This window comes from Eriocheir sinensis, chromosome 46, assembly GCF_024679095.1.
Source record: "Eriocheir sinensis breed Jianghai 21 chromosome 46, ASM2467909v1, whole genome shotgun sequence".
Taxonomy (NCBI): Eukaryota; Metazoa; Arthropoda; class Malacostraca; order Decapoda; family Varunidae; genus Eriocheir; species Eriocheir sinensis.
This window is the reverse complement of record NC_066554.1, coordinates 9,639,581-9,659,302: the sequence shown is the minus strand read 5'-3', so window position 1 is coordinate 9,659,302 and position 19,722 is coordinate 9,639,581. Positions and strand designations below refer to the sequence as shown.

Sequence of the window (19,722 nt, the reverse complement as noted above, 5' to 3'; positions counted from 1 at the left end):
ATGTAAGATTATTTCACTGAATATAATGACCCCTAAATGGCCCTACATACAAGTTAATGGCCCCTAAAATGGTCCTGTACACTCGTTAAATGGTCTATCAGGCGGGAGTGACAGGCAGAGCATCGACCATGGGCACCTGTATTCTACCTGTTCCCATGCAAAGGCGACCATTATATTATTTTCCCTGTTTCAATGGCCCCTTCATGGCCCTATACACACATCAATGGGCCGTCAGGAGGGAGTGACAGGCCGTGGGTCGAGCACTCTCGCCGCCACCAGTTTACACATCGCCATATTGAGGGGAAGAGTAGCTGTCATGAATTAGGGCTTTTTCCATCGATTTACGCTGCTCACGCCTTGCATATCAGTGAGTACGGCCGCATGGAGGTTGTGGGTGTTTTGGACGCCCCGTGTGGGCCTGTGTGTGGGCTGGTGTAGGGAGAAACAGGGTCTGGTTACGCCCATTTGCGTATCTGTCAAGTGTAGGACCACAACACAAGGTGCCCAGAGTGTGCTGCCGCCCCCCGCCCCGCCCCCCTCACGTCACGGGGGTGCTGGTGTCCTCCAAACTGTGTGTCTGCCCTCAGCTGCTGGGCTACCCTGGGTTGGGTCTGTGCTCGTTTTTGTCCTGCCTCCATATCTGGCTCTTAAATCTTGCCTCCTACTCTGGATCTCTTGAATCTTTCTTTTTCTTTTTGTCCTGTCTCCCTATCTAACTCTCTTTAATCTCTTGTTCTTGTCCTGCCTCCATATTTGGACCTCATAAACCTCTTTGTTTTTGTCTTGCCTCTATATCTGGCTCTTAAATCTCTTGGTGTTGTCCTGGTATTATTCCAAAAGTATGCCTGTCTCACTGCCAGGGACACCTTGGTGCTACATGGAGTACTTTGTGAACATACAACACTGCTGTAATGCTTTGCTGTTGCAAATCATTAATTCATTAATTCCATAAAACATGGTCTTGTCTCACTCCTACTATTAATCTTTTCCTTCCTCTTTCAATAAGTATTAACATAAGAACATAAGAACGCAGGAGTCTGCAAGAGGCCGGTAGGCCTGTACGAGGCAGCTCCTTGGTAGTACCTTACTCCTAATTTTTTATTCTGGTTTTCATGGAATGGGACCCTATTTCCTCTCCCAGAGCTGCCTCATGTGTAGGTTCTGGAGCTTACATAATTTGCCTCTATGCCATATTTTCTTTCCTTTGGACTTCACTTTGGTTAAAAGTCTTCATATTATATAAGTACCGCTTGCTATACCTTTGGTAGATATCTTTTTCTAAAACATTTTCCTTATTAATCTTGAAGAACCTTTATACGTGTTACACAAGTGATATTTGCATATTTTGTTGCTTCTTCTAGTACCCATTTCTTGTTTTTGAAACATTCCCTTTGTTTACTGTTCACAAATACTTGTATTTGAAACTCCCACAGCAAGTGGGAGGTTGAGCCCATGGGACAGTGGATCAGCTGAGTGCAATAATATGGTGTCCCACACAGCAGCTCCCTCTCAATATTCCCCACTTAAAGGGGACCCTTTATTGGAAGCACAAACAGTAACAGAAAGCAAGACGATGCAGAAGACTTGACATTGGCATAATTACAATGTCTCCTTTGTTTACAAACACTGGTGCTCCCTGTCCCCCTTGTACAACGTCTCCTCAGTCTGTCTTACTCCAACTTGCCCACTCAGTCCTCCTAGCCAATAGGAATATTTTCATTAGTTCTGCAGCTTTGGTCATTACTTATAAAACTTTGTCCTGTTTCTATCCCATCTCTAGACTTTAAATCGCCAATAAGGAAAATGCTAGTCTTGAGGCCCCACTGTGTACCTTTCTTCTTTCTTCTTCATTATTTGTACTCTTTCTTTTTTCTGTGTTATATATTTTTACATAAATTTATCCCTTTCATTTTTTTTCTGTTATTCATGCATATGAATTTTGAAACATTGGTTCCATGTGTATTTTTCTTCTACATTTCCTTTGGGTTGTTGAACCTTCTGCATCTTTCATTCTCATTTCCAATCCTATAATTTCCTATGGCTCCAACATCTATGCTGTTTTGCATCAGCAATATATTTTTGTAGTGTGTCGTCAGTGTTATAATATTCTCGGGTCACTGACTCCTTGTCTTTGTATTTTTTTTCTCCATAGCATTTGCCCCACCTCAGTTTGTAACATCATATTATGGTCTGGCAGGTCAAACATTTTTTTTCCTGTCATTTGTCATAGGCCTATCCCTTTTCAATCATCATTGCATGAGTAATCTATATCACTTTTCCTTTCATTCCTACTCCATGTATATATATATATATATATATATATATATATATATATATATATATATATATATATATATATATATATATATATATATATATATATATATATATATATATATATATATATATATATATATATATATATATATATATATACTCTTACATACTTCCTTTACATATTGTTTAGTTGAAGCATTGTATTTTTTATCCACTCTTTATCTATTTTTGTCCATGTTTAAGCTCCTTGTAACCCTTTGTGTCCATTAAAATTACTGGCTGTTTACTACTATGCTTCTTTTTCCTCTTTTATCAGTATTCCTTCTACTTTTTTTTTATCTTTAACTGCAAATTACATTTCCCATCAATGTTAGTTTTTCCCCCATACATTATCACCTCTGTGAATTATATATATCTTAGCTAAGTGTCTTAATTTCTTTAAACAGTAACTATGCTCATGCTTGTGGCGAGGACATTGACATCTTGTAAAATTTCACATACCTTGGTGGCATAGTTCAAAACAACTACAGGTCTCATCAGAAAATCTGTGGTGAATTTGCTTGGCTTGTGGCGTTATGGACTCACTCGGTATGAGTACCGTATATGGTGTTGTTGATACCTGTGCAGAATTATAATTATTTATATCATTGTATGGGGTAAACATAATTTTCCATAATTAATGTTATTCCTTGAGTCAGGGTTTTTACAAATTTGTGTGTCCCCCAGTGGGGATGAGCAGAGCAGTTGTGGGGCTTCCCTTGCTGCTAGACTCGCACAAACTTGCCATGACAGTTACTTGTCTTCCTGGAGCCCCTCTTCTGCTGACCCCCAGACAAGCAGTTTCCTTTCCCACATAGTGAATTTAGCTCTTCCCTATAACTTGGTGTGTGGAGGTGGCTTTTGAAGCAGAACTAGGAAAATCTTAAATCGTACTTGTTTGCCACAGTGAATTCTCTGCCAGACTTTCTGGAATTGTGACATATTGACATATCAGCCATATGGGTGGATAGGTTCTGGTAATAATTAGAAGAAAACAAGATGAAAACATTAATACAAATATTGTTTGCTAACATTTACACCATGACTGTACAATTATATAATATACATTTACTATTCTTATTTGTCACAAATAATTTCACTTGAGTAATTTCCTTTTTTTTTTATTCATTTATTAAATCATTTTGAAATGTCAGTAATTTTCAGTCACAGAAACATACCCGGTAATATATTATAATTTATATTCCTTTTGATGGATTATAGTTGATGAAGTCTTGCATCTGTTTTGACTAAGCAAAATAACTTGTATTGTCTTTGGTAATAAATTTTTTTTTTCTCCCTTTCAGGATCAAAATGTCTGCAGGACCATACAATTACTCGTATATCTTCAAGTATATTATTATTGGGGATATGGGAGTTGGAAAGTCATGTCTACTACATCAATTTACAGAAAAGAAATGTAAGTATGTTCAGCCCCTTACTGTATTAGAAGGATAGAAAGAAAGGTAAGGATGACTGGCTTGATAGCTTCATATCAGTGAGTAAATTAGTTTTGGGTAGATTGAGACAAGCTGGTGGCAGGGAGGAGTGTTCAGTAAATCAAGGTGGTGGTAGGAGAATTGTGGTGCTAAAAATACCTTGTTTAAGTGTAAGTGATGGTTGATGATGAAAGAGAAAATAAATAATTGAGTTTAAAACAGGAAAGCTAGGATGTGAGATCCACCCAAAGGGACCAGGGGCCGAGAAGTGTCATAGTTCAAGTGTGGGCCTGCTCTGGGGAATTAGAAAAAGACATTTGACATGAGTAGATGAAAGGCATAAGAAGTGTGGAAGAGGAGATTGCTCTTCCATTGTCTGCTTTATGTATCAGCATTCAGCACCATATGGCCATGTCAGTTGCAGCACCACAATCGTAGACCCCTATCAGTCACTCAACCCCTTGTATGTTGAAAGATTCATGCATGGATGACAGGAAAGGTAGGGGCAGGAAAGTTTATGTGTATGTGTGTGTGTCCAAGCATATATGAGATGTTGGCTTGTCAAATGAAGTTTGCAAAGAGGAGTAGGATTATTTTTGGGAAGACCTAAATGTAAGGGAAAGAAAAGAAAATGTGGAATATACACTTGACCCCAATTTAACGAATTTCAGATTTAATGGACTCAGTCCACTACTGTCTTTTTGCTTGTTCTCCTCTTCCTGATCCACCACTTCATCACTCTGTCGTTTCACACTCTCCAAAAAAAAACCTTTCTCTTTCTGATTACGTTCTTTCTTCATTTCTTTGCTTTGCTTCGGTCACAATTTCCCTCATTTAAACACTCCTCTATGCTTAATTTTTTTATTTATGTTTTTTATATTGTTCTATTGCTTTTAGTATTCCACTCTGACTTATGATCATCTTGGCTGCTGTTAGTGACTTTAAGCTTCTGCTTGATTGGTCCAGTTTTTCCTTCATCATATTTTCCTAGTCTCGTCACCTCGTCCACCTCCTCAGTCAGCCTTCCGGCATTTTCACTAAGCTTGTCAATATTCTTTGACTATGTTGATTCCGCATCTCTTTCTGTGCCTTCATTGGGATTTTCCCTTCTATAACACCGACGATTATCGCACTCTTTTTCTTTTCTGCCAACTCTCGAACCAAGTCTTCCTTATTTCTCATTACCTGGACAACCTCACGCTCCATCTCCACTTTTCCTTCCCTTTCTTGTTGTTCCAAAATTTCTTTGAAACTTCCTCTCTCCTTTTCCTCTTCATTTTTCCATGCATTTATTTCCTCATCAACTATTTTCTTAATCTTATTTTCCACATCTACCTCACCTTCACCATTTCCCTTTACCCTTTTTGGTATTTCTTCCTTGACCACTGCCATTATCTTGTCATCAATGTTATCCTCTTTGGCACTTCCCTTTTACAGTTTTTTGTTTTCCTCCCTTAGTTTTCTAACCTCATCACTTCTTGCTACCAATTCATTTTTCAGATCATCAACAATGTTTATAAATTTCCTCATATGTTCCCCTAGTTGAAATCAGTTTTAGGGGGTGCTGGGTATTTGGTGGCACAATTTCACTGTTTCTTTTCAATGATACAATAGTATCAAAGCGATGAATTCTCTGTGCATTTTATCTCTCTTTTGGAAGAATGAACAAAATCTGTTATCAAGCACGGGGTGTTGAGTTCAGAAAACATTGAGACGCTGCTTTAGAACTTAGTTCACTTTTGCATAATAGTTATTATGGATTGCAAAAAAAATCATAAATATAATTGCAAAAAGATAAGAAGAATATGCAAAGTAAGGTAAACCATTCAAAGTAATACACAATGAGGAGGAGCACCAACCAGGTGTGCAGGAGCGAAATCAATGGTAGAGTCCTTATTTAGTGGTTTCTGATGTTTGTATTTTGCATTTTAGTATGAAAAAACTGCAATGTTAAAGAAAGAATTTAAATCAGAAGGATATTTTCTATTTTAACAAAATGGTAATGTATACTGATTGTGCTTTGCTGTGCTTTTGTTGTGCTCAGGTCCCAGCATTTATTGGTTTCAGCAAAGTGTTTACATTATTTGCTCATCTGTGCAAATCTGATGCAACAACAAATGTTTATCACCATGGCAAATGCAGAAAACTACCTTCATTAATTCATTATTTTATGTTTGTTGCAGCAATCCCCGCTTACATGCACTAGCAAAATAAATCAGATGCAATTGCAGTCCAAATCACTGGGCAGATTGTGCTATTATAGCAACATTATTTATTGTACTAGTAGTACTGGTAATTGGCATATTCTGATAACGGCATCAAGCCTTGATCACAAGTCAGCCCATGCAGGGCTGGCTAGTTGCCACTTATTGGTGATTTCAGAACTTGTTCTTTCTTTCCTAAACTTTGTCTGTACAAATTTGAAATAACTTTGATGCAGAAATTTTTGGTAGTTCCTAAGACATAGAGATTGAGAAAATGAATCTCCATACTCTACTGTATATTGTAGATGACTAAGAGGGACATGGCTCCTAGATGCAAGTGGTTAAAGTTTGAAACAGGGCCTAAAACTTAGACAATCTATGTTTGGAATGCTAAGATGGTTGGTCAACCTTTTTTAATTCCAATCTTAGCTCAGTAGGAAATTGTGTTCATGTTGATGTTACAGTATATGATAATTCAAACAATTTTTAAAGAATTTTACCGATGATTTAAAGAGATTTTCATAAATATACTTTTTTATTGTAACTTTTTCAACAACAATGCTTACAAATTGTAATTTTCCTTCTCTTCCTCAGTTATGGCTGACTGCCCACACACCATTGGGGTTGAGTTTGGTACCCGAATAATTGAAGTAGCTGGGCAGAAAATCAAGCTTCAAATATGGGACACAGCTGGTCAAGAACGCTTTAGAGCAGTCACCAGGTTTGTGTGTGTGTGTGTGTGTGTGTGTATTTACCAACCTAGTTGTATTTACCTAGTTGTACTTTTACAGGGCCTGGGCTTACGCTCGTGTGGTCCTGTCTCCATATCTATAATTATCCAACTTTTCCTTGAAGCTCTGCACACTCTTTGCCGATACTATTTCTTCACTTAGTCTGTTCCAAATCTCTATATTTCTTTGTGGGAAGATATATTTCTTTATGTCTCTTGAGCATCTTCCCTTCCTCAATATTTTACTATGTCCTCCAGTATTCCTGCTGGAAGGTTCTTCTCTTAGTAGCAATTTCTCGTTATCTACTTCTTCCATTTTACTCAATAGCCTATATATTTGTATTAGGTCTCATCTTTCTCTTCTTTGTTCTGGTGTTGTTAAGTCCATTTCCTTTAGTCTCTTCATATGTCCGTCCCTCCAGTTCTGGAACCATTTTTGTTGCCATCCTCTGTATTCTTTCTAGTTTTTTTATGAGTTTCTTCACATGTGGAGATCACACTGTTTCCGCGTATTCTAGTTTAGGTCTGATCATAGTAGTAATTAATTTTTTCATCATTTCTTTGTCCATGTAGCGGAATGCTATACCTATATTTCTCACCATGTTATATGTATCACCGAAGATCTGATTTATATGACTTCCTGGTTGCATATAATCTTGCATTATTACTCCCAGGTCTCTCTCTTCATTTACTTTCTTTAATATTTCACCATCTCCCATTTTATATGTCCATTTTGGTCTTTCTACACTTTTTCCCATTTCCATAACATGACATTTCTTCATGCTGAATTTTATCTCCCATTTCTGACTTCATTTCCAAATCTTGTTTAGGTCTTCTTGCAGCTCCTTGCAGTCTTCACTGTTTCTTATGTGTCTTTACAGTTTAGCATCATCTGCGAACAGGCTCATGTAGCTGTTTATTTCCTCTGGCATATCATTAATATAGACTAGGAAGAGTACTGGTGCTAAAACCGACCCCTGGGGCACTCCATTTTCCACCGTTTTCCATTCCGATCTAGTGTCCTTAACCACGGTTCTCATCTCTCTTCCTCTTAAGTAGCTTTCCATCCAGCACTTCATTTTCCCTCTCAATCCTCCTTTATTTTCTAGTTTCCACAGCAGTCTTGAATGTGGAACTTTGTCAAATGCCTTCATTAAGTCTAGGTAAATGGAATCCACCCATCCGTCTCTTTCCTGTAATTTGTCCATCACTCTTGAGTAAAAGCTCAGCAAGTTTGTCACACATGAGCAGCCTTTCCTAAACCCATATTGATTGTTTGTGATTAGATTATGTTCTTCTAGAAATCTCATCCATTGTTCTTTTATTAATTTCTCACATATTTTACCTACTACGCTGGTCAGAGACACCGGTCTGTAATTTAGGGGGTTCTTCCTTTTTTCCACTTTTGTATATAGGTACCACTTCTGCCCTCTTCCACTCCCTAGGCACTGTGCCAGTTTTTATTGAGCACCTAATGATGTCATATATCGGGCCGACTAACTCATTTCTGCACTCTTAAAGTATAAAACCTGAAATTCCATCCGGTCCCACGGCCTTCCCTTTTTCCAATTCCCCCAATAGTTTTTTTTATCTCCTCTTTATCTATTTTGACCTCTTCCATATATACATCTAAGTTGTTTTCTTGTGGTTCATTAAATAATGATTCTTTGGTAAACACTTGCTGGAATTTTTTGTCAAATAATTCCGCCATGCCTTTGGGATCCTCGATCTCTACATTCTCTTCAGTTAGTCTTTCAATTGTTTCTCTTGATTTAATTTTTCCATTTATAAATCTATAAAATAGTTTAGGTTGTTCTTAACACTTTTCCACAATATCCTTCTTGTATCGTTTCTCTTCTTCCTTTCTCACTTTCACGTACTCATTCCTCGCTGCCTTTAAGTCTTCTTTGTTTCTTTGATTTTTGTTTCTTTTCAATCTTGACCACTCTTTGTCTCTCTTTTCTTTTGCCTTTGCACATCTTGCATTAAACTAGTCCTTTTTTGCCCTCTCCCTCAGTCTGTATTTTGGTATGAACTTCATAACACCTGTGTTGTACGCCTTCATGAAAATATCATACTTTCCTTGAACTTTGCTTGTACTCATTAACTCTTTCCAATCCATTTCACCAAAAAACTTCTTGAGGTGTTCCACCCCTGCTTTCCTTTAGTTTAATCTATTGCTTCTATAAGTCTCGTCTTGTTCCTTTCCTCCCTCCTCCATTTCCATCTCTATGAGCATGTGATCACTTTTTCCCAGGGGGCAATCATACCTCAATTCATCCTTCATGTGAATTTCTCTTGTCAACACCAAATCCAGTTTTGCCAGTTCGTCGTCTCTTCTATATCTAGTGTTTTCCTTCACTCTTTGTATCATCAAATTTTCCATCATCAAATTTAAGAATCTATTCCCCCATGCCACATCACTACCATTGCTCTCAAACCTCTCCCAGTCAACCTCTTTGCAATTGAAATCGCCAAATAGTATTACTCCTTTGTTTGCCTTAAGTAATCTCTTCAAACTCTGTATGGTGTCATCAATCATGTTTTCATAATCTTCTTTACTACATGATGTAGTTTTTGGTGGTACATATGTTACTGCAGTCGTCATCCTTTCTCTGTTCTTGTTTTCCAAGCTTACACTCACTATTTCTGCTTTTCCTTCTCCATATTCTATTGATTTTACTAATAACTCTTTCTTTATCATTATCACCACTCCTCCTCCGCCTTTGCCCATTCTTTCCTTCCTCCGTACATTGTATCTTCCATCTAACTCAATTTGGATGTTTTCCTTTAGTTTAGTTTCAGTTAGGCAAACTATCATGGGATCCCTCTCTTTTAGATAATCTTGAAGCTCTAATTTACTTGAGATCAACCCATCTACATATGTGTACATTATTCTTATTCCCCTCTCCGTATCTTTCTTATCTAGTTTTCGCTCCCCTTTCTCTTCTCCCTTATGAACCATTTTTTGATTCGCTCCCCCGAGATTCTCCAAAAAAAATGTTTCTTTTTCCTCCTCAGATCTTGCGTTATTTTTTACTTTTGTCTCTGCCAGTATATCATTCCATTTCTTCCTTTCTCCCTCATTTCTATTTTTCTTTATATATATATATCTATATATATATATATATATATATATATATATATATATATATATATATATATATATATATATATATATATATATATATATATATATATATATATATATATATATATATATATATATATATATATATATATATATATATATATATATATATATATATATATATATATATATATATATATATATATATATATATATATATATATATATATATATATATATATATATATATATATATATATATATATATATATATATATATATATATACATCCTTCTGTTTCTTTTAGTTTACTTGTTCTATATAATATGTCTTCGGCTGCCTTTTGTGATTTTAGTTTTAACTTAACTGGTCTTGTTTTCCCTTCAATAAATGGACCCATTCTATAAATCTTGTCTACTCCCTCCTCGATACTCTGCCTTTCTGCATCATTTAGGTTCTTGAGCAGGTCTTTGACTGATTTCAGTTCCTCTTTATCCCTTTTTGGTTTATATGTTATATTCTTTTCTTTCATCCCAACAATAACAACACTTCTTTTTTTATCCGCTACTTCTCTCACTAATTCTTCATTTTTCTTTAAGGCCTTGACTACCTCTTTCTCCACATCTTCTTTATCCTCTTTCATTTGCTGTTTTATTACTTCTCTTAGGCTTACATTTTCTTTTTCACTCTCCACTCTCCAGGTCTTCACCTCTTCTCTAACTCTTTGTTCTTCTCTATTTACCAATTCCTTCAAGTCTTCATTTTCCTTTCTTACCACTTCCAAACCTTCCTTCATTGATCCTTCCTACTTTGCTACTTTTTCTTTTAGCTCCTCATTTTCCTTAATCAATTTCTTCTCATTTTCCTCTAGTCGTTTTATCCTGTTTCTCAGGTCGCTGTGGAATTCTCTATTCTGCTCTTCTTCCTCATCCCTTCTCTTTACCATGTTGATCCATTTATCCAGTTTTCTTTCCATCAGCAGCACTCTCTTATATAATGTCGTCTCATTTCTCGCAAAACCAGAAAACTCAGCTGAAGTACCTCCAGCTTTGTACTCACTTTTCTTCCCGCTGTTGTTGTCACCTCCTCTTGCTCTACTTCTGCTTTGTGGCGTGATCCATCCCTGGTCTTCCTCCTTCTCACTCATCGCACTAAACTGCACTAATGGAGACCTACTGAATCAACATTAGCACAGCCCAGGCCTCTGCAACACTACACTAGGTATTTTGCTCCTCTACAGCTGGCGCGGGTCGAGGATTGTGTCTTTCCAATGGCTCGGAGCGGAGCAGCTCAGGTGTTTACTCCTCGACGGCTGAACGCTGTGTGTGTGTGTGTGTACCTATTTGTTGTCTACTGGGCCCGAGCTAAGCTCTAATAGTCCCGTCTCCATATCTGCATTCCTCCAACCTTTCCTTCATTTGTTGGACACTTCTCGCCTCCACCACCTCTTCCCGCAAGCTGTTCTATGTGTTAACACTTCTATGTGGAAAACTATACTTTTTCAAGTCACTCAAACAGGTTCCTTTATTAAGTTTCTGACTGAGGCTCCATTCTTTTCCTCCTGTCACAGATCTTACTACCGAGGAGCAGCTGGGGCTCTCATGGTTTACGACATTACTCGGAGGTCCACCTACAACCACCTTAGCTCCTGGTTGACAGATGCACGTAACCTCACCAACCCGAACACAGTCATATTCCTCATTGGCAATAAGGCAGACCTGGATGCACAGGTGGGTGTTTTTTGGGAGGTGGATCACATACCAGTGGTGTGGAATGGAGCCATGAATTGAGGGCTTTTATTTGTTTCCTTTACAACCTTGCCATAAAGTAGGTTTCTGACAGGTAATAACATTTCTAATCTTATTTGTTTTCTTAATGGAAAGAGTGATTTTGTAAGGTGAACTGTCAAGATTTCTTCACATTGATATTTACTCCTTGAGACTGAATTGAGGGCTATTATCTGCATAGTCTGTGAATGCCAACTCTGGGTATACAGACAGGTGGCATGATACCCAGAAGTTGACCCTGCACACTGTGTTGTTTCTGTAGGAGACAATCCCAAGGGAAGGAGTCTAAGGGGACACTAAAAACTGTGTGGCTTGAGCTAGTTAATGGATCCTACCATGAGGTACTTAATTAAGATGAGAAGGGGGCTTGGAGGGACCCATGGGGTTGGCATCATAGGATGGGCAAGGTGACTTACCCCCCCCCCCTCCCCCCCCATGTGTTTGCCCCTATTGATTGATTCATCATGTACCAAAACCAACTTGCAATTACGATGAATTAGTATAGTTCTACAAGGATGTAGAAAGATCGACAAAGAACCATAAAACTTAATTTTCAATAGTCATGGGAGACTTCAGTGCCAAACTAGGGATCAGATATGGTGGTGAAACAGCAGTTGGCCATTTTTGAAATCAGTAAAGAAATTGGAGAGATCTGCTTGTTGAATTTGCAGAAGAAAACAGTCTTAGAGTAATGAACACATTTTTCAAGAAATCAGTAAACAAATCTTCCAAATCTTCAGCTGTATCAAATGACATACTTTAGTATGTCATCAGTAGCTATAAGCAGCATTTTTCTTGGTAAAGTAAAAGTGTATATGTTTTGCCTATTTTCAGAGAGATGTAACATATGAAGAAGCCAAGCAGTTTGCTGAAGAGAACGGGCTAATGTTTGTTGAAGCCAGTGCAAAAACGTATGTACACATAATTTGATTAGCCCTAAAGTGTGTTATGTTGTGCAGATATGACCTATTTATAATTCATTTTATGAACAGTACATTCACGAAGTGAGTGTGATATGAATCAAACCCAATAATATCAAATGGAGGCAGACCCAGAGCTTAAAAAAACATGGATTATTGCCCTCTAACTATTATCTCTTAGAATATATCTTGAAGATTTCAAAGCTAAAGAGTTGCTGCTTTCCTTTTGAAGGAGTCTGAATTGTCGAAAGATAGAAAGCAACATATGGTTGGCTAGTCTAATGGTAATCAGTTAACGTAGTACAGTAGTCCTTCTATTTAACGCGAGGTAAGTTCCAAAGAAATTCGTGTTGAATGGAAGTTGCACTATATGGCAGTGTTATTTCAATGGGATTTAGCAAGTTTGCAACCGGGACTTTTTACCCTTCATTTACCACCTTTTTAGAGTTTCGGTGTTGCCTGCCACAGCAACATTTGTGTAAAGAACTGACTTATTTTAAGACCAGTAGAAGCCAAAATAACCACACCTTCAGAAATAATACCCATGTAACATCAAATTAAACTATACTAGAAATCCTTGAAGGCAAAATACAACCATGAACAAAATATTCAGGAGATGAGACATCTCGCATTGCCTTTAGCCTGTATGGGTCTGTCTGCAAAGTAGATCCAGGCCCATGTACAGTTGCACTACGAAGTGTTGGGACAGTTTTCATAATCTTTTGGACACGGAGTGGAAGCTTGCGACATCTGCATTCTTGATATTGACAGGTCATCATGCAAGCACATGTAGGCATGTACGATGACCTGTCATTACACACTGGTATTGGTACTGAGCAGTCTGATACCTCTACCGTGTCGTATAGCCAGTACTGTTAGTACCAGTACTATTACCGGTATTTGCCCAGCCCTACCACCAACAGGACTCATTTGTTTCTGTTTGTTGGCTTAACACCTGATTGCACTTTTGATCCAGTGTTTATACCTGTTTCATATTTTTATAACCTGATTTTCATAGAAAGGAGCATTCATTAGTAAATAATTTGCATGGCATGATGTGCTTAACCCGGTTGCAGCGGGGATCATGTTTCTTGAGGGTCTCTCCAAGCAAGAAAAATGAATAAAAAATCACCCCTCACACAAACCATTTCATAATATATATCAAAGGATTTGTGATCAGATTATGTATCATCTATTTTTTGGGGTTTATATCATGGCACAAATTTGGCCCGTCACTGCTACACGGTAAGCTACAAATTTGGCCCGTCGCTGCTACCGGGTTAAGCACCTGATGTTGAAAAAGAAAATGGCAGAGGCTACATGGTGAGGATGTAACAGTTAAGTGAGATTTTAATGACTATGTATTTGCAAGATGATTACATATTGCAGTTCAGTTATAGTATATTTAACTGATGAATAATGCTGCTTATGATGTTTTATGCTGCTTCATGCATGTATACATCATCCTTTCTTTAGGAACATCTGACTATCTGCTAGTGGACCATGAATGTTTGGAGTGGCACTGCAAAAATTCCTTTTGGGAAAACCTTTGTGCATTTTGGGGGGAAATCTGTGAATGTGAATGTGAATGTAACAAATTATCTTTTTTATGGCTTTTTAGGCACTAGGGGTTCAGTACTAAGCATTCACCTCTCCATGTTTTCAGGGGTGAAAATGTAGAGGAAGCATTTCTGGAGACTGCTAAGAAGATATACCAGAATATCCAGGATGGCAGGTGAGTGATGTGAATGTTACTAAACTAACAATACTCAAGAGCCGTGACAGTGGAACAAGATTTCTTTCCATAATATGTTTTATGTACTACTTGAAGTTATAGTATATATTAATCATTGTCTTGAAGCCTGTAAAGTTAATTTCTCATCATTGGGAATGGAGAATAGTTTGAAAACATTGCCATCACCAACACTTAGATAAAAAAGTTTTCAGAAATGGAGGAGAGATATATTCTGTTGCACAATTGGGGTAAGGGGGATCATCCACCAGAAATTATTGATGAGTTATTAAAAATAATAAGACATACAGTAGATCCTTGATTTCCCTGATTTTGAATTTCTGGAAAATAATCATTGATAAGCAATGTTCCACACCAGTTGACCACTACCATTTGCAGGTTCATTATTTGTAGATTCAAGTACAGGTTGAGAATCCTTTATCCTAAATTCCAAAATCCAAAAGTTTTTTAACCCTTAGAGTACGGGTAGCGATATATTTCTCTGGATGCTGTGCACAGGGAAAATTTAGACATTTAAAAGAGCTGGAAATGGTGTCTTTCTTCTTTGCAATAATTGTATATTCATCTGGTGGTGTAATAAAACTTCTCTCCTAATAATAACAAAAAAGTTATGACAGACGAAAATATTGCGCATTTTCTCGTGGCCGTGACATGTCGCGTGGAAGCACCCCCCCCCCCCTCTTTCTCTCTCTCTCTCTCTCTCTCTCTCTCTTCCCATAGAATGATCGAATTTCTAGAGGAAAATTATCTAAGCCAAATGGTTTCTGAACCAATTCGACAAAATAACATACTTGACCTTGTTATAGCGACCCAAGATAACCTAGTCAGTAATGTCACGGTAGGAGAACACCTCGGTTCCTGCGATCATAAACTAGTGCGCGTTGACATTAGAGCACAAACATCGGTGACTGAAAATAAAGTAAAGGTGCCCAATTTCAAAAGAGCCAACTTCGTAGAAATCCGACGAAAACTAATAGATATGCAACTATCAGATGACGGCAATGTAGAGGACGCCTGGCTAAGCTTTAAAAATCACTTACTCACTCAGCAGGACACATTTGTCCCCTTGTGCGAGAAGCGAATTAACACTAATAAAAGACCACCGTGGTTTAATAGCGAAATTAAACACTCAGTCAAGGAGAGAAAATTGTCTTACAGGTTAAAGAAAGAGCAAAGCACGCCCGAAAACATTAGACTTTACAATGATGCCAGGCGACGAGTAAACAGATTAGTGTGTCAGGCAAAGCGTAGATATGAAGAAAATATTGCAGCCAACTGTAAAAATAATCCGAAATCCTTCTTCAGTTACATAAACAACAGAAAGGCGATCAGAAGTGGAATTGGACCTTTAACAAACAGCGACGGTGCACTAGTGACTGACAGCCAACACGTTGCAAACCTATTAAACAATTACTTTTCCTCGGTGTTTAATAATAACAGTCCTCCCGCCACCACCACCAACACCAGTACTAATGTAAATCCCGAGCATGCATTGTCTAACTTTGAAATAAAACCCGATGAAGTCCTTAAAGCCCTCAAATCACTTAAAACAAATAAAAGTCCTGGACCTGACAAAGTATATCCAACTCTGCTGAAAGAAACAAAGAGTAAATACTCTCCTCCTCACAACCAGATTCAATATGTCCTTGCGACAAGCCAACGTCCCTTCCGATTGGAAACAGGCTACCGGGACCACGATTTTTAAGAAAGGAGACAAAAAAGTACCAGGTAATTACAGGCCCATTAGTCTAACTTTGGTTGTAGGTAAGCTACTTGAGGGCATAATTAGAGACAAAATTGTGAGTTACCTTGAAAGCCACTCATTGATTGGGGACTCACAACATGGCGTCCGAAACAAAAGATCCTGCCTATCAAACCTATTAACCTTTTATTACGACCTCTTCACTGTTTATGACGTAACCAAATCACTGGACGTAGTCTATCTTGATTTGCAGAAAGCGTTTGATAAAGTCCCGCATCATAAATTACTTTACAAATTAAAGCAAATAGGTATTGACGGTCAAGTAAACCAATGGATCGCGAATTGGTTGAGCAACAGACAACAAAGAGTAGTGATTGACGGATGTAACTCAGAGTGGGCGCCTGTCACTAGTGGCGTCCCTCAGGGCTCGGTTCTTGGCCCAGTGCTCTTCATTATTTACATCAACGACGTGGATGTTGGACTCAATAACCGCATTAGTAAATTTGCAGACGACACAAAGATTGGTAACTTGGTTCTGACTGACGAAGACAGGCAAAGCCTCCAAGAGGATTTGTACAAAATTTCAGCTTGGTCGGATAGATGGGAGATGCCCTTTAACGTAGACAAGTGCCAGGTCCTTCAAGTTGGAACGAGGAATAAGAAGTTCAAATACGAAATGCACGGCGTTAAACTCAAAAGCGTTCAATGCGTCAAGGACTTGGGGGTCAAAATCGCGTCAAACCTCAAATTCTCACAGCAATGCATCGATGCAGCAAATAAAGCGAACAGAATGTTGGGCTTCATTAAAAGAAACTTTGTATTCAAGAATAAAGATGTAATACTCCTGCTCTACAACAGTTTAGTCAGACCCCACTTGGAATATGCGGTACAGTTTTGGTCTCCCCACCATGCAAAGGATATTGCTAAATTAGAAGGTGTTCAGCGTCGGCAACAAAAATGATCCCTTCCTTGCGCAACCACTCCTACGAAGAAAGGCTTTCTACCCTTAACATGTTCCCTCTTGAGAAACGTCGCCTCCGAGGAAAACTGATCGAATGTTTTAAAATACTTAATGGTTTCACGAATGTAGACAGATCAACATTGTTTATGATCGATGACACTTTTGACGAGGAACAATGGCGTAAAACTCAGATGTAGACAAGTAAATTCAGACTGCACCAAATTTTTCTACACCAACGCTAGTGCGAGAATGGAATAAGCTTCCACCATCAGTGGTCCAGTGTAACACGATCGACTCCTTCAAAATAAGCTCGACCGTCACTTCCTTCAACTTAATATCAACTAGAGTAGAAATGCAACGTTTTGAGTCTTCTGATTAATGTAAAATCACTTAGGTTTAAGGACAGACCACCAAGTCTGGACCATGGGGTCTGTGTGGTCTGATTTTCTATGTAAATCTCTCTCTCTCTCTCTCTCTCTCTCTCTCTCTCTCTCTCTCTCTCTCTCTCTCTCTGTGTGTGTGTGTGTGTGTGTGTAATAGGGTACTCATATCTTGTGCAGTAAACGTTCAAGTAAACACAAAGATAGATGAAAGGATAAAGAATGAAGACAAAGATAAGAAGAAAAAACCCACCTCACCCCACTATTCATGAGTTGGCCATTCGCGGGTTCAACTATGATTATGTTTAGATTTATGGGTCAATCATGTCATGTCACTGATGCTGTTTCAGAATTAAGCGCGTGCCGGAATCCTGGATATGAGGTGCTACGTGGCCCACGTTTCGACGACCAGTAGCCAGTAGTAAAGTCATAAGTCAATATCTTTGTATTTACGTATTTGAATATTTGTTATATTCATGGGGTTCGTACATTCAATTCTGTACACACAAAAAAAAATACCGAATAAAATGCCGTTGAAAAAATACCCGTTAGCGGTATACCGATGTGATAAAAATACCGTTACCGGTATACCGAAGTGCTGCTGATACCAGTAATACTGAAACTAAAATACCGGTATTCCGGTATACCGGATACTGGTGCACATCCCTAGTAACAGTACTAAATAAAAAAAATCCATTAACCACTGACTGGTAAGAAAAGAAGTAGTAGGCTGAAATCTTAGAGAAGGGAGAAGGCTGAAGGATTTAGTTTCAGAATTCAGAACAAATTGAATTCACTTGATGAGGATGAAGGAGAAATAGAGGAAGCAAATAACAAATTAACTAAAATTGTAATGGAAGCAGCACTAGAAGTAGGAGGAAAGGCACCTGTGTATAGTGCCAGAAAACTTACAAAAGAAACAAAAGATCTCATAAAGAAGCAAAAAGCAACTTGAGTTACCAGGTTTTTCATACAGTGGCTTCCTTTTGCAAGAAATAAAGCAAAGTGAGCAATGTTTTCTTCTCTGCTATATACTCGTACAAAATTATTTGAATTAAATATTGTAGTTTTTAGTCTTATTGCCGTTTTAGAGAAGCAAATGAGAATGAGAGGTATTGCCTTTCGGTCTCCCTTTGAAAAAAAAAAAAAAAAAAAAAAAAAAAATACAGTGGTGCCCCTTACCAAAATTCAGCATAGAAAGTCCCAAGCTGAATTCCTTTAAATACAGAACAATCATTAGATATGCATTGCCTCCATTGCCACCTACAGCCTTGACTATGAACTGAATAAGATGCAGAATTTCTGAGTCATTAATACATTTTGGAGTAGGAAATTAAACTTTTTTTAATGTAGCTTATGCCCTCCTTGTGCATGTATTATCTATTTTGTCTTAATGTGTCCTCTTTCTCAACCCACTAATAATTTGGCCTTCCAGCTTGGACCTGAATGCTGCTGAGTCAGGGGTTCAGCACAAGCCAACGCAGCCTGGCAGAACCAACCTTAGCAATGATCCACAGTCCAGTCGTGACAACTGTTCCTGCTAAGCCGTAATGACCCTATACCTCTGTGGTGTGTACTGTTGTGCGCTGAACCAAATTGATGATGTTCTTGCTTATTTGAAAATATATTATGATTGACTTTTCTACATATTAAGCAATCTTGTGTAGATTTGAGTTAGTGGCAGAGAAAATTATTAAATTGAAATGAGTCTTTTTTGAAACTCCTTTGGTGTAACCTTGTCATCAGTAACACTTGCCAGTGATAGCTTCAAGTTTTGCAGAGACAGCCATAAAAACTAGAAATGAGAGGGTATTAATGTGCTATTTTATGTATGCTCAATGGAAGAAAAGATTTTAGTAATTATGGTTCACTGGGAGTGGAGGAAAATTCCTGAGGTGGCCGAGACAGTGTGGCGAGCAGCACCACTACATGTATTGTTTTATCCTGAAAAGATTGAGTAAATTATATTATTTACTCTTCAAAAATAAGATTTTATAAAAAAGACCATTTGTCACCCAAGGGTATTCTTAAAGCCAAATGAAGAAAATACTGAACGAAAAATATTAGTGAACTACTAAACCATTAATTTATGCAGCAACCATAATACAAATCAAGTGGAGAATATATATATATATATATATATATATATATATATATATATATATATATATATATATATATATATATATATATATATATATATATATATATATATATATATATATATATATATATATATATATATATATATATATATATATATATATATATATATATATATATATATATATATCAGGCTTGTGAAACACGTGTTGAAAAGGTAAGTTTTTTTATATAATTGTGTATTTATTTTGTGCACACCTCGTATGCGTGTATAGAATACATATATACATATACATATATATATACTATGTTCATATCTTACTAGCCTTTATTATATTT

The 19,722-nt window shown here is 37.5% G+C and overlaps 1 protein-coding gene across 2 annotated transcripts; it reads left to right on the top strand.

Moving 5' to 3' along the window:
• The first annotated feature begins 212 nt into the window (after positions 1-212).
• Positions 213-18,993, top strand: LOC126981085 (ras-related protein Rab-14). Of its 2 annotated transcripts, none has more exons than XM_050831774.1 (7): positions 213-367; positions 3,621-3,733; positions 6,551-6,677; positions 11,348-11,507; positions 12,399-12,475; positions 14,151-14,219; positions 18,716-18,993. In XM_050831774.1, the coding sequence occupies exons 2-7, from the start codon at positions 3,628-3,630 to the stop codon at positions 18,822-18,824; spliced, it is 648 nt and encodes a 215-aa protein (XP_050687731.1). In that variant the 5' UTR covers positions 213-367; positions 3,621-3,627; the 3' UTR covers positions 18,825-18,993. The 2 variants fall into 2 exon arrangements, with proteins under 2 accessions (XP_050687731.1, XP_050687732.1); XM_050831775.1 differs by lacking the exon at positions 213-367 and adding an exon at positions 591-609.
• Positions 18,994-19,722: the final 729 nt, after the last annotated feature.